The sequence below is a fragment of the Balaenoptera musculus genome, chromosome 15 (assembly GCF_009873245.2).
Source record: "Balaenoptera musculus isolate JJ_BM4_2016_0621 chromosome 15, mBalMus1.pri.v3, whole genome shotgun sequence".
Taxonomy (NCBI): Eukaryota; Metazoa; Chordata; class Mammalia; order Artiodactyla; family Balaenopteridae; genus Balaenoptera; species Balaenoptera musculus.
In genome coordinates, this window is record NC_045799.1 from 26,619,306 (window position 1) to 26,635,372 (window position 16,067).

Below are 16,067 nucleotides of genomic sequence, written 5' to 3' on the forward strand. Positions count from 1 at the left end.
GCACATACCTCACACTCTTTGCCACCTTGCTCCTATGATCCCGGAGCCCTAGGTTCAGAACCACTGCTCTAAGCTAAGTAATCCCATCCCTTCTCTAACTTCTGTACCCTTCCCCTCTAATTATAGAAGTTGCATTTCTCTTACCCTATTTTAATGGCAGTTCCTAAGTTATCCACTGCGTCCTAGTTCCCACCAAAGAGACAAAGACAAGGTCACTGACTCTGAGGACGCCCTGGTCTACTGGGATCACAGACATGGAAACAAATAACTATACACATTCTTAAGACCCACCATCAATTTTGGACAGGATGAAGTAACAAACGCTGGGAGGGCGGACTTCACAGAGCTGGTGATTCCCTGGTTCTTGAAGGCCCAGAGGAAAAAGGAGTGGCTCAGGGGAGTTCTAGGTAGAAGTGACAGTGAGTTTGATGGGGGAAGGGGGTGGCAGCCTCCACGTGTGTGTGAAAGTACAAGTGTGTTCAGTTGGGGAGGGGCCAGCAGTCCAGTGGGGCAGGAGGACCCAAGGGCAGAAAGGTGGGCTGGGGCCTAGTAGGGGCATAAGGGAGGGACAGGAGGTAGATCCCCAGGCTGAGGAGTTTTGATTGCCTCCTGTAACTACCAGGAATCAACAGAACTCTGATTTGAGCTCAGATACTGACTCTTACCCAACCCTGTGGTCCCAGACCCAACAGCACAGGGCCTGACACAGAGCAGATGCTCTTTGTTTGCTGAATGGATACGTTCAAGCAGGACTGGGTGATAACACTGGTCTGCAGTGGAGGGGGAGCAAGACGGGTGCAGAGTCGCCCCAGACTCCTCCTTGAATATTTCTTCGGCAAGGCTTTCTCTGCTGCCCTATACTCACTAAGTCCTTTACACTCCCATAGCATCCAAAGCTTCCTTCAAAATGTAATGAGGAAAAATATAATTCACTCTTGACATTAATAATGACTTGCTCAACGTCTGCTCCCCAATAAGACTGTCAGCCAGATAAGGTCAGGGACTGTGGGCCTATTTACCGTCCTGCCCTCTGTCCTAGAAGAGAGGCTCTTCTATCCCAGAAAACAGTAGTACAGCATGGGGCACCTTCTTTAATTGGCACTGATAAGTTAGTACTGATACAAGCCCTGTGCTGAGCCCTGGGGACTAACAGTCCAATTAGACACAGTTCCTGCATCATATAGATGGATTTCAAGTGATGGCAAGTCAATGTGGGAGGTGCCCTAGTGATAGAAACCTGGGGTGCTCCTGGAGCTGAGGGAAGGGGATATCTCAAAGCTGACACTATGTAGAGGAGAAATTATTTCCCAAATCAACAATTATAGCTACTCTGGGTGCAAAATAAACATTTAAAAATTAATGACTAGGGCTTCCCTGGTGGCGCAGTGGTTGAGAGTCTGCCTGCCAATGCAGGGGACACGGGTTCGAGCCCTGGTCTGGGAAGATCCCACATGCCGCGGAGCAACTAGGCCCGTGAGCCACAACTACTGAGCCTGCGCGTCTGGAGCCTCTGCTCCGCAACAAGAGAGGCCGCGATAGTGAAAGGCCCGCGCACCGTGATGAAGAGTGGCCCCAACTTGCCACAACTGGAGAAAGCCCTCGCACAAAACGAAGACCCAACACAGCCAAAAAAAAAACAATGACTAGATACAGAGAATAGACTGGTGGTTGCCAGAGGTGGGGGTGTGGACAAGATGGGTAAAGGTGGTCAAAGGTACAAACTTCCAGTTATAAAATAAGTCCTGGGGATGTAATGTACAGCGTGGTGACTATAGTTAATAATACTGTATTGTATATTTGAAAGTTGCTAAGAGAGTAGATCTTAAAAGTTCTCATCACAAGAAAAAAAATGTACAACTCCATATGGTGATAGATGTTAACTAGACTTATTGTGGTGATCATTTTACAATATATACAAATACAGAATCAATATGTTGTACACCCTAAACTAATATAATGTTATATGTCAATTATATCTCAATTTCAAAAAAATGAATAACTTTCTTATGTACTAAGAAAGTCACATTCACAAAAACAACAACAACAAAACTTACACCATCTGGAAATAAAGTTAATATAAAATCACACATCTTATATGAAGAAAACTATAAACTCCACCAAGGAGCATAAAGTCTTAGATCAATAAAGAGCACAGCTTGCCTCAGGCTGGAAGACCCTATAACATGTGGATATTCATTATCTCAAAATTAGCCTATCCAGTAAATGTCATCCCAATCAAGATCCCAGTGAGATTTTATTGTCAAAGTGATCCTAAAATTCAACTGGAAAAATAGATGCATCATTTTCATAACAAAAAGACTGAACATTTACTGACAACTTGCCATGTGCCAGACTCTGGCCCAATGACTTGCTATGCATCATTTCATCTCATCTTCACAAAAACACTGTAAGGTAGATACGGTTACTATTAACTTTAGACAGATGAGGAAGCAGAGGTTCAGAGAGAAAAAAATAACTTGCCCAAGATTACACAGCTAGCAGGTGGCTGACCTGGGATTAAAGCTCAGGCTGGCTGAACGAACCCAAACTCTGCGAATTTAACCACTCCGCCATACTGCCAAAAGAAGTTTGAAGATTAATGAGTTGGGACTTGTTCTACCAGATATTAAAATGCATTAGGTAGCTACATCAACTAAAACAGTACAGTTTTGACAAAGGAACTGACAGACTTTTAAACTGAACAGAGTACAGAAATAGAGCCAAGTGCATAAGGAATTTCAGTGTACAGTAAAGGTAACATTTCATATTGGTGGAGAAAAGATGGAAGTCAATAAACAGAACGGGACCACTGGGTAGCCATTTGGAGAAAAATTAAGTTGGAGCTCCATCTCCCTCCCTAAATCTAAATTCCACCTCTTAGATAAAAGATGTACATGTTATAAAAGAAACAATAAAAGCATTGGAAGAAAAAAACAAGTGAATGTTTTAATAATCCTGGAACTGGAAGACTTTCTAAGCATGTTATAAAAGTTTTTAAAAAATCCGTCCAGTAAAATCAAGTCAAGATTTGACTTTATAAAATTAAAACTTCGTATGTGGCAATAAAATACCACACACAAGGTTAAAGACAACCAATGAAGTGGAGGAAGATATCTGTCACATACATGACAAAGAGTTAAGATTCCTAATAAACAGGGACTTCCCTGGTGGTGCAGTGGTTAAGACTCCGTGCTCCCAGTGCAGGGGGCCTGGGTTCGATCCCTAACCAGGGAACTAGATCCCACACGTGTGCCACAACTAAGGAGCCAGCGAGCTGCAACTAAGGAGCCTGCCTGCTGCAACTAAGACATGGTGCAACCAAATAAATAAATAAATTTTTTTTTTAAAGAGCTTCCTAATAAACAAAGAGTTTTTAAAAGTCAATAGGAAACACCTGAATTAGAAAAACAGTCAAATAACAATGGCCTAAAAAGGCAATTAACAAAAGAAGAATCACAAACGGAAATAAATACTTGAAAATATTTTCCACCTCATTAGTAATCCTGGAACTACAGATAGAAACAAAATTGAGATACCATTTTTCAATAGAATTGAAAATTTTCAGACTGGAAAAGGTTAAAAAGATTGGCAGAACCTAGTGTTAACAAGGATATAGGGAAATGGGCATAATTTATGCACTGCCAGTGGGAGTGCAAATTCATATAGGCATTTTGGGAGGCAGTTTACCAATATGGGACAAAATTATAATGGGAAAACCCTTTGATCTAGTAATTCATTTATAGTGATTTATCCCAGGAAGGAAATTAAACAAGTGAACAATGATCTATATATAAGGTTGCTTTATACAGTATTGTATAAAACAAAATAATCTGAAAATGACTTCAATGATTATCTATAGCGTTAAATAAATTCTGGTATTCCATACAATAGATTACTAGGAAGCCATTTAGAATAATAATATAAATCCATATTTATTAATTGGACATATGTCCATAACATATTATTGAGTGAAAACAGGACAGGTGTGTACTATGGACCCATATATATTATGAAGGTCGAACTAAAAGAGTTTGCATAAAGAGATATCTAAAAAACTGGCTATCAGCTATAAGAAATAGAATTTCCAGTGATCTGTAATTACTTCTTTAAGTGTTTTTGTATTGTTTGAATGTTTTACCATCAGAATATATAATTTTTATAATCAGAATATTCAATAAAGCTTGCTATATTTTGATTTTGAAATAGCACTTAACACTTATTATACAACCTAGGAAATTTATATTATCACATTTATCATATATCAACATATATCAACCCTACAAGGAAGGTATTATTCATTCATTTTACAGGAAGGGACACAATCCAAGGCTCAGAAAGGTTAAGCAACTTGCAATGGAAGTATCAGGATTTGAACACAGGTCTGGCTGACACACGAGCTCTTTCCATAATGCTGCACTGTTACTAATAATTAATACTGCTATTAATATTTAATAATATATGCCTCTTATTGTATGCCTATTAAGTGCCAGATCCTTGATGGATGTTTTCTTTAATCCTTCCAGCAACTCTTGAGAGCAGCAGGGTGGGTATTAACCCTCCTACCAAGGTGCAATAGCTTGCTTCGGGTAATAAGTGCTAACCCAGGTTTATCTAGCTCCAAAACCTCCCTGCTCCGTTTTGCCACATTTCCTGCTGATCTGGTAGAACACTGTCCTACCCTTGAGACACTGTTTGCCCTGAGGTCTTTGCTCTTCTACATGTCCTTACATCTCCATCTTGTAGCTCTTTGGATAGATTATAGTGCTTAAACAGAGATTATGTATTTGACCATAATGCAAATGTTTACTTTTACCATGCAGTATTTAAACAAGAATGTGTGAAGTCTTAGTTTATCTGCTGATTTTATCACTTGGCTCAGAAGCCTTGGGGTCTCCCTGGGCAGACTAAAACCAAGGCAGCCAGTCTCCTACACAGTCTAGCCCAGAGTGCCCTGGGCTCCCTCCATTCACACTCCTGACCACGCCCCTCCTGGGTTTTTCAACATAAAAGCCCCAGCATCCAGCAGCAGGACTGGCCCAAAGTGGCATTCAGTAAACGCCAGCTGAAGGGAGGAAAAAAGAAAACTCTACCATGAGAGACAAAGATCTCAACCAGGCAACTCGAAAGTGGCCTTGGAGGCTGAGTGAAATTTAATTGAGCGGAGATGAGGGTAGGCTTAGACGAAGGCAACATGCTCGCAAAGTCACCTGGAGACCCACCTCCATGCGGTGCTGTCCAGCGTTACAAAGTGCTTTCATATAATAATCATAACAGCTACTGTTGACAGAATGCTCGCCACATGCCAGGCGCCAGGTGCTTTACACATCTGCTTTCTTATTCATGTATTTTATTTATTATGATTGTTATTGTCTTTATGATTAATATTTACTTTGTCTCTCTCCACTAGCTCCACACAAGCTCTAGGGGAGCAGGGATTTTTTTCCTGTTGTGTTCAAAACAGTACTTACTACTGAATAGGTTACTGAATCCTCCACAGAGCTCCACAAGGTAAGGAGGATTTTTCATCCCCACTTTACAGATGAGCAACCTGAGGCTAAGAAGGGACAAGTGACTTTTCCAAAGGTAGAGATCCAACAAGAGGACAAGACTAAAAATACATCCGTGGTCTCTCTCTCTCTCCCCATTACCCCTGCAACAGCCTGGATTCAGAAATGTCCATTTCTGGCCTTGACGTTGGGAGCCGCCACCTGCCTGCTCCTTACTTGACTAATAATGATAGCCAGTCACTGAGTACTTGCTACAGGCCAGGCACTGTTCCCAGTGCTTCACACATTTTGACTCAGAGCAACTTAGGAAGTACTTGCTATGATGCCTTTCTGGTAGTTGAGGAATCGGAAGCCCCAGGGAGGTTAAAAAAAACTTTGCAATAATCATACAACTAGTCAATGGTGAGTTCAGAATTCACAATCCAGCAGTCTGGGTCCAGTGCCCACGCGTTTCACCACTGCCCACGCTGCCTTCGTAAGATGGCAAAGCAGGAGTCAGAGCAGTGGGGGAGGGCTGGGATTTCCGGAGCACTTACTAAGGCCAAGGCCACTCGGCCTGGCCTGTTAGGCATGCTCTCCTGTATTCTTTTCACGTTCTCTTTTCAACCTCACAATCACCCTGTGAAGTTACGGATGAGGAAACGGGGAGTTCTGAGACCCTAAAAGCACCAGACAGATGAGATAGAGAGTAGACTAGTGGTTGCCTAGGGCTGTGTGGTTGGGAGGAAATGGGGAGTGGCAGTTAATGGGTACTTTTGTGGGTGATGAAAATGTTTTAAAATTGGTAGTGGCGATGATTGCACAGCTAGGTGAATATACTAAAAACCAATGAATTAGACACTTTAATGGGCAAATTGCGTGGTAGGTGAATTATATCTTAATAAAGCCTTTTATCTTAAAAGCGGGCCGGGGGGGCACATGGAAGGAAGTGGCAGAGGTGGAATTTTCACCAGCTTCAGATCAAAAACTCTGGAGCTACTGTTGCCTCTTCTTTGTCTCTCACCTCTCACATACAGTTATCAGCAATCAGCATGCATCTTAAGACATGTTACCACTTCTCTCCGCCGTTCCCACTGCCTGGTCCAAGCCACCACCTCCCCTCCCAACCACCGCACCCCTTCTAGGCAGTCTCCTTCCTCTCCCCTTGCTCCCTCTGCTCTGTTCTCCACAGCGCAGCCAGAGGGATCCTTTTAAGCATTCCTGTCGGATTTCCCTCTCTTGCTCTCCACCTCTTTTGCTTAAAAGCCTCCAATGGTCTAAAAATAAAATTCACTTACAATTCGGCCTTGGTCCCCCTCCACCTGTCCAACCCCACTGCCCACTAGCCACACTTTGCTGTCCCCAAACACAACCCCACCGCCAGGCCTCTGCACCGTGGTTCCATTTCCCTGGAATACTCTTCCTCCCAGTGCCAGATACCTACACACTTGCTCCCCAGTTTCACTCAGGCCTCTGCCTGAAGAGAGCATGTCACCACTGCAGAGAAGCCCCGGCCGACCTCCCAACCTCCCAACCTAACCCAGCCACCACCCCCAGCTCTTCACTCTCTAACCCCTGCCCTGCCTTGCTGTCCTTCAGGGCACCTCTGACCACCTGACAGTCCATTCTTCTTTGTTAACCATCTGTCTCCCCCACTAGAATGTGCCACCCCTGGGAGCAAGAGCTTCATCCTGGATCCCGAGGACTAGAACAATGCCCACAACATGGTAGGTACTCAGAAGAATGAAGAAAGGAATCTGGCGCTAAAGCCCTGGCTCTTCTCACTGCCCCAGGACAACCAAGCAAAGACGGATCACTGCATTGAACACACCCCCCTCGGAAATCTGCGCCCCCCGCCCCCCGCCCCCAAGCACGCTCTGAGCGCCGGATCTGAGCCACGGATCACTTTGAATTGTACGTATTTGTGAATGACGATACCTCCCTACCAGAATGGGAGCTCCGGAAGCCCTGAGCCATATGTAGCCCATGACATCTGGCACAGAGTTTGAACAGCATTATGTAAATCTTTTGTTCACTGGCCAAAGAAGATGAATTTCAAAACCAATGGCAGAAGTTTAATTTCTCTGTTCTTAAACGTAGCAAAGGAACCACCTTCCATTCTGCTACCCTGAAAAATGCCTCAGCCCCATTCCTAAGGAACCAAGCCACAGTCAACCCTTGGAATGCCTTGGGTTCTGAGCTGTGCCAGGGAAAGCTCCTTGCAGAATGGAATTTGCCAACCGAGCCCAGAAAACCTGTGTGAACAGCAGGCAAACTTAAAGGAGCACTTAGTGAAATTGCTTCCTGTTATCTCAGAGAGAAATAGTAGCATGAGAGGCTGGCTTAAGGAGAAAACGCTGGAGTGCAAGAAATAGGGCTGGGCGTCACCCCCGCCCCCGACAAACACCCCCAAAAGCCTCCGAGGGCTGCCCCTCTATCTACAGGCTGTGCCTTGGAGTTGAACCCCTTCTCACTCTCCACTCCCAGCACTCCAGGCCTCGGGTTCCCCAGCATGAGCCCCGTGTCTCGTTCATGCTGTTGCCTTCGTCTGGCATGTCCTTCCCTCCTCTCAGGCAGGTGAAACCCTACCCAATATTCAGGAGCACCGCTCAAATGCGACCTCCTCTGTGAAGCCTTCCTCCACCTCTCCTGTCCTGTCACTCCTTCCTCTGACAGAAAACACTCCGTCCTGAGCTGTGGGTGTCAGCACCGATCCAACCATCTGATCCATCTAAGTGTCAAACCTAAGAAGACAACAGGACATGCCCTCAGGGAACTTACTGTCTAGTGGGGGAGACCAACGCAAAGAAATACATTCATTGCAAGTTGGGGAAAGGGCTAAGAAGGAAGCACGGTTTATTTAGTGAGAGACACCACACAGCCAGGTGGAGATGGGGGGAAACCAGAATGGATGGTTGGGGAAGGCTTCTTGGAAGAGATGACGTTAAACTGGTACCTGATCAATGAGTACGAGTGAGCCAAGCAAAGAGTGGAGAGAAATTTCCAGAGAGAGGTCACAGCACATGTGAAGGTGTCACGGCATGAAAGCGCTTGGCATAACCCAGAACCAAAAGGAGGCCCGGGAGAGCAGCGGGAGGAGAGGAGGCCGGCCTTCTCGGAGGTCCTAACCACTCTGAATCACCGTCCTTCGGTGTTTTTGTCTCTCCCCGCCTCAGAAGGGCTGGAGAGCATTTCACTCCTCTCTGTCTCCCATGCAGAGCAAGACACCTGGCACTCAACAAGCATTCAACAAGTTCCTGTGGGCTGCACTGTCCCCAGCCATGCGGGTGAGCCACCTCGCTCTCTGCCCGTTGCCCCGCCCCAAAAGCCAGTCCCCCGTCAGCTCGCCTAACCGAAGCACCCGGGGACGGTTTACCACAGGCTGCTGATAGAAACAGAGGATGAAACAGGAGCAGCTGTGAGAGCTACAGTTACGTCCTTGATAAATGCCACCGACAACCCAGTTGGCAGATGTGACCACCGCATAGTCCTTGGAGACCAGATTCTCAGGGTAAAATTCAATCAGATGGCAACTCTAGTACAAAAGGACCTGCCAAAATCACGCGCCCTGAGACAAAATACCAGTGTGAAGTTCAAAACAGTTTCCAAGGTCAACTGTTTTTATTCACAGTACTTCTGATGATGAAATGTATGGGTTTTCTCCCTCCACCCGATAATTAAGTCTCTGATTCTCCAGACACCAAGTGGGTGTCCTACAATTCAATTCAGTACTGACACTAACTCCCAGTATTTAAGGACTCGGTCCCACAAGACTGCCCCCACTTCAGATGCTAGTCCAAAGTCCCAGGTTGCCACCTGTACCTCTGACCAACCAGCGGTAACTGTCGAGGGTTTCCACAGTCCTGTCCTCAGGTTATAATTACTAGAATAAATGGCTCACAGAACTCAGGAAAGCACTGTAGCTACTATTACCGGTTTACTATAAAGGATGCAACTCAGGAACATCCAAATGGAAGAAATGCATAGTGCAAGGTTGGGGGAAGAACACGGAGCCTCCGTGCCCTTTTCGGGAATGCCATCCTCCCAGCACCTTCGTGCATTCGCCAACCTGGAAGCGCTCCAAACCCCCATTGTTTAGGGGCTTTTATGGAGGTTCCATTAGGTAGGCACGATTGATTGAATCATTGACTATTGGTGATTAACTCAATCTACAGTTCCTCTCCCCTCCCTGGAGATCAGGTTCCTCTGGCAACCAGCCTCCATCCTGAAGCTATCCATGGGTCACTTTATTAGCATAAGCTCAGGTATGGTTGAAAGGGGCTTGTTAGGAATACCAAAAGGTACTCTTATCACTCAGGAAATTTCAAGAGTTGTAGAAGTTTCGGGGGGGATAAAGACCCTACATATTTCTTACTACATCACACAAGGTTTGAGTAGTTTCTTGATTTTTTTTTTTTTTTTTTAAACAACCCGGAAGATGAGAAGACAACTTGGTGAGTCAGCAGGAATTTCCAAGTTGCCCGGCAACCCTGCCCTGTACCTCCCCTGATATTTAGCCCCTGACCCACCCAGATTTCTGCCACTTTCAAGAACACACTCATAATTCTTCAAATCACACTCTGAACCCTTGCTTTCTGGCTAATGAGTTTTGATCTGTTCTCAACCAATAATTATACAAGCTAAGCTAATCTAACTCATTTTGGAAAGAAAGGGGGCTATAGGGATATTACACATAGTTTGAGGCCATCTTATGAAGAGTTAAGAATCATTTGCCTGATCACATAGGCCACCGTCTTCTCTGTGCTCTTTACATTTCTTGTTGGTATATATATTTTTAAAGTCCTCTACTAAATTCTATTCTATAGTAGTTCTCCATGCTTCCCCCTAGTGAGGGTAAAAAAGGACTGCAGATAACTTCCTGTGAAATTCTACTTGTCTGTTACACGAGGCCTTCACAAACGTTGTTCCCTCTTTAAACAAATTCCCTTCCTTACTTTCTTGTCCAGATAACTCCTTGTCCTCTAAATCTCACTTTATGCCATTACTCCAGAAAGCCTTTCCCTTCTTTACTCGCCCAATCTAAATTAGGCCCCTATTACTCTCTCATAATGTCTTATAATATCACTTCACGGCATTTGTCATGATTTGTAATTATACTTTTGTGTGCATTAGGTTACCATTTACCCTGCCTCCCTCCCCATTAAAGCACAAGCTCCATGCAGGCAGGGACCATGTTGCTCACATCTCTATATCCAGTGCCCAGAACAGCATGGCACATAGTAGGTACTCAACATGTATTTGTTAAGTGATTAGCAGATTTTCTATAGAGGCCTAGGGTTTTCTAAACATAATATGCCCAGTACTAGCTTCTAGTTTCTTAGGATACAAATTGTTCATGGTGTCTTCTGAACACAGGGTCCTGTCACAGCAATAACCATATTTTATTATTTTTATTATTTTTTGGCCATACCGCGTGGCTTGTGGGCTCTTAGTTCCCCAACCAGGGATTGAACCCGGACCACGGCAGTGAAAGCATGGAGTCCTAATCACTGGACCACCAGGGAATTCCTAATAACCACATTTTAAAATGTCTGCTCTCATCCACATACTTGAGTACTTGTTGCTTTAAATGTAATGCTAATCCTCCACAATGGCCCTGCCAGGTGGGGATTACTGGCCCTATTTTACAGACAAGGACCCCAAGGTTCAGAGAGGTAAACTAAATTCCTCATAGTCACACAGCTAGTAAGCAGAGGCACAACCAGGATTCAAGCCCAGCTCGGAGTCCACGGTCTGAGCTCCTTCTATTGAGTCCCCACTCCTCAGACAGGGTACATGACCCCCAGGGGGACACGCCAGCAGGCCTGAGCATATGAGAAACCATAAGACCAACAAGTGGCCCACTTCTGGTATTTTTTCTCTTGATGGTAAATAACATGAAATATTTCTGTGTTAAAAAAAGATATAGGGAGCTTCCCTGGTGGCGCAGTGGTTGAGAATCTGCCTGCTAATGCAGGGGACACGGGTTCAAGCCCTGGTCTGGGAAGATCCCACATGCTACGGAGCAACTGGGCCCGTGAGCCACAACTACTGAGCCTGCGCGTCTGGAGCCTGTACTCCGCAACAAGAGAGGCAGCGATAGTGAGAGGCCCGCGCACCGCGATGAGGAGTGGCCCCCGCTTGCCACAACTAGAGAAAGCCCTCGCACAGAAACAAGGACCCAACACAGCCAAAAATAAATTAATTAATTAATTAAAAAAATAATAATCTGTTAAAAAAAAAAGATATACATTTTAAAGTATAATATGTAATAAATTTAAAGAAACATAAAAAACAAAACACAGAAATTAAAAGAAATTTCATGCCTGTCTCAGGAACCTTCATGGAAAAACACGAGAAGCACTCGTCACTCTTTCTTCATTTCATGTCCCTTTACCTCATTGCTATATTTTTAAAATGCCAACATTCCAACTCAATCTTCATTTTCCATTCCCACCCTCCTTTCACTAGAAAAATTCAAATGTTTAAAGAAATTGGCAGTGTGTCAGCCACAGGCAAGTCATTTTCAAAAACGTTAGTCATTTATGAGGACACCTTTTTGTAAGTACAATAAATCTGATTGATTTTTATTACACATCTTAGTTTAGAATCACTTTTACATTCCTAGACAAAGAGATGATACAAATAAATATCAGTTGTAAAATCAGAGCCCCAAGTATTGGCATATTCTTTGTCTAAAGGTAGCCAAAGAGAAGGTCAAGATCAATATTAACTCCAAGGAGCCATAAAGCCCACCGCCTCCTGCCTGCCCCAGGATCACTCCTTTCATAATTAACCTCAAAAGCATTTTATTCAAGAAAAAAGGGTGGGGAGAAGGGGGGCAGATTTCTGAACAGTACAAGACAAAACCTTGCATGACAGACAATAGCCAGGCCCACTCTTCTTATCCAGGTCCCTTTGAGCATTCCGATTATGGCTTTTAGAGAATATTAACAGCCCCCTTTTCGTCCACTGATGGCGCTGAGATGGCCCAAGGCGTTGTTAGCAGTGAGCCTCGACCTCAAGTGGGAAATGTGAGGCAGAACTGATATCCCACGTTAACAGGGAATCGACGCTTCTCAGAAACCTGGCAACGATTCTACATTCAGTGAAGGAGGACTTAACAAGAGTCAGACAGAAGTGGGGCATGGCCCACGCCTGAGCTGCAGAACTCTCTGACGCCCTTGGTCGTGGAGGTGCGGGTGGTGAGATTCAAGCAGCATGCAGGCATTCGACGGAGGACAATCCAATATTAGGGCGGAGTCTTAAGAAAGTGCTTCATGCCTATGATTTGTGGCCTTGGGTTCTGAATTCAGGGGCCTGGGAGACATGGGATTTGAAATCTGAAGCCAGATACATTCCTACCAATCAGAGCAAAAGGGGACCTCACTGAAGGGGGTTGCACACTCCGTCAAACTCCTTCTCTCAGATGAGCCTCTTAGATCCTGTTAGACTTGCTGCCAGACTTCATTAGCTGCTGCTGACTTGAAGGCCCTCAGATGGCTTGGAACATTCTAGCATGACTACAGACATGAAAACCAGGTCCCTCAGTCGACTTGGTAGGTCTACACATTTGGCTCAATTCAGAGCCCAAAGCAGCAGCTTTCTGGTGGCAGCATGACATTCTACTATCTACTCTATTCGAATATTTCTTGGATCCATTTTGAGAGAAGAAAAGCACCGGAGACTGCTCCGGGACGGGACGGCTTCACCTCCACCCAGGTGTTCTTCTACTTCGTTTCACAGACCACCAGATGAACACAGCCAAGTACAAGGCAAGCCTGTTTTCATAATCCTGCCTGTCAACTTGGCTTTCTTCTTTTGCCTTCTTAGAAAAGTTCTATGGTCACTCAACCACCTGTGGTCAGAATAGCCACCTCGAGACATCAGTATTCAGCTACAGTGTTATCTGCAATTTTCAGTTCTCAGATTTGCCAGATGGATATGTTCAGCCTAGAGAATTCAGACTAGCTTCGAGGAAATGTGGTGCAAGAGACAGGTGTAACCGGCAGGTCACCATCTTAGGCTACCCACCTCATTATATGGTTCCTGTTCAAACAAGTGAATTCTTAGTAAATAATAAAGAAGCAGAGTTCGATCCCGAGAAAGATGAGGGATGCCTCCATTATGCTCTGGGAATTGCTGAAAAGGGCCCTGGGTTCAGAAAGAATGGTTATAAAAAGGAGACAAGCTGTCAGACGAAAGAGTTCCATTTGTAGAGCACTAAGACATTGCACTTGGTACCTCCTCTTTCCCACGGGTTCTGATCCAGAAATGTGCCCTGGGAACTGAGCAGCTGAGTTAAAGTATAACTCAAGGCCCACCTGAGTCGCCACCTTCCCGAGGCACCGTGCCAGCAAGGTGCGCCAGTGTGGCTGACTGGGGACGCATATTGTCCCCTCAGGCTTGGCTCGTAGACTCAGACACCCACGTGGGAGCTTCCAGCCTGGATTAATCATTCAACGGGCCGTTAATACAGACAAAGGCAACAACTGCACGGTAGCATATTTCTAAAGTCGGGCAAGTTCTTGGTCTCTCTCTTACAAACACACACGGACACACTGGAAGAACACAGGCACCCTTGTGCTTGCACACCTGCACACACTTATGAGCTTCTCTTAAGGGGAAATGAGTAACATTCACCGAATGACCAACGTAAAATGAAGCTTTGAATTTCAATAATACAAAGAACTAAAACTTACAAACCAAACTAGTATATGTAAACGGAAATTCCTAACTCTCTCCTCTGAGCCTATTCAATCGCACAGCCACACCTCGCCACCACCTTTGGCTCTGCCTGAGAAGAGCCACAGTTCTAGGATTAGGTGAGTTTTCTGCTGAAGGCAGGCAAGATTCCTCTGCTTCCATCTGTTATGTCTTCCCTTGCCAATGCACCAAGCCTCTTGACTCTTGACCTGCCTAGTCACCCCAATGCTCTCTATGCAAATATAGAACAAAACGGGGGATGCAAAAGTGCCACTATGTGTCTCGTCCCCCCAGCTCTCGTCCCATCAGAGAAGGCAGAGCCAGCCTCCCTTCTCCCACAAAACAGGCCCACTGCAGAGCATGCTCTGGAGGCAGAGGATGGGCCCAGGCAGGGACGCTCAGAGTATGCGTGAATGGGGAAAATGGTGACAAATGAAGAGTAAAGTGACACGGTGTATGGACATGGCATCAACTTACAGATTTACGTCTTTGACAAGATGGTCATGGTTTTGAGGTTTTAAAGAAGCTGTTTCCCTAAACTCTCCAAGGAGGCAAAGGGAATGTTATTTCTATTGCCTCTGACATTGAATCCTTCTGGAGCAGAAGTCGGTAGCTTCCTTGGTAAACATTTGCTCCTTCAGCAGATCCCAAAGGGAGATCCACTTCTTACTGAGGGGCATGGACCGTGCCCCTCGGAGGCTTGGCTCCAAATGAGATTTCTCATTTCTACCTACAAAAACAAGCACCTGTTCAAGTTCTAGGGCTTTCGCTTTCCAACCTCAGTATCATTTTATCCTGAGCCTCCAAAGACTTGGCCCTGCAGAGGTGACTCCTGATTCTGCCCTACTGTTCAACAAGAAGGGAGCCCAGTGTAAAGAACAGGCTAGAAAGGAGAGGGGAGAGGGTGGGAGGGCAAGGGAAGGGAGAGGAGAAGGAGGCAAGGGAGAAGGGAAGCAAGGTCACTGGTCATTCTCTTGCTTTCCACTTCGGTTGTCACACTTTACCTTACCCATGCATTTCTGAGATGCTAATTAAAGGACGGTTCCCAGAGGAGCTGAGTGCCAGATTATGACCAGCATGTTTCAACCAGATTAAGTTGGTTAATCTGCAAAGAGGCCATCGCTTCTCCCCAGGGGAATGGTTCTGAGTTTGGGCTCGAGTCCTCTCTGCAGGTTTTTGCTTGTCTCTTCTCTCAGAAGGCAAACGCTGTTTATACCCTGGGAGAGGAGGAAGTGGGTTTACTTTGGAACCAGCCCCCGAGACTGTGGATAAAGCTGAGATGCGGGGGTTCCTGAGGAAGAGGAGGAGGATCCCGACTTCCTTCCACTTTTAGGCCTGCAAAAGTCAAGCACATATGTACATTACACATCCTGTCTCTGACACAGATCAGATTCCTTTCCCATCAAATGCCATTACATCTCAGGGTGGCCTTGCCTCAGGCGACTTTCAATTGTAAAACCACCAGAGACTGGCACAGCCTGCCCCTCTTCAATGGCCAACACAACCTGCCAACGGAGGAGTGCGATCTCAGGGGAGGGACTCTGATTCTCAGCAATTGTTATTCCATTAAAATCATATTTTGACTGTCTTCTCCAAACTGGTAAAAAATACTAAGTTTGCAAGTAGAATTCACTCCTTTTTTGGTTTTCCACTCAATTATTTTCCTTAAACTTCAAATCCAGAATTTAATAAGATAGAATTTCTAATTTAGCACCAAATTAAATCCTTGGTCATTTAAACTGAGGCTCAGAGCCTGGGTTGTGGATTCAGATAGACCTAGGTTAACTCTGGCTCTGCCACTTACTTCCATGATAAACAAGCACTTTTGCCACCCTCTCCCCTCATTTGTCCTTGTTCAAACATGTTCTGTTCAAA

At 45.1% G+C, this 16,067-nt stretch overlaps 1 protein-coding gene across 5 annotated transcripts in view; it reads right to left on the reverse strand.

The window, feature by feature from the left end:
• Positions 1 to 12,014: 12,014 nt before the first annotated feature.
• KIF3B (kinesin family member 3B) overlaps positions 12,015 to 16,067 on the reverse strand; it is a 37,887-nt gene continuing 33,834 nt past the window's right edge. For 3 of the 5 annotated variants that reach the window (XM_036826490.1, XM_036826488.1, XM_036826489.1), the window contains one exon: positions 15,431 to 15,527. In XM_036826490.1, the coding sequence (XP_036682385.1) occupies positions 15,431 to 15,527 (97 nt within the window). Of the gene's footprint in view, positions 15,528 to 16,067 lie in introns of all 5 variants that reach the window. The other 2 variants (XM_036826487.1, XM_036826491.1) reach the window with 2 other exon arrangements.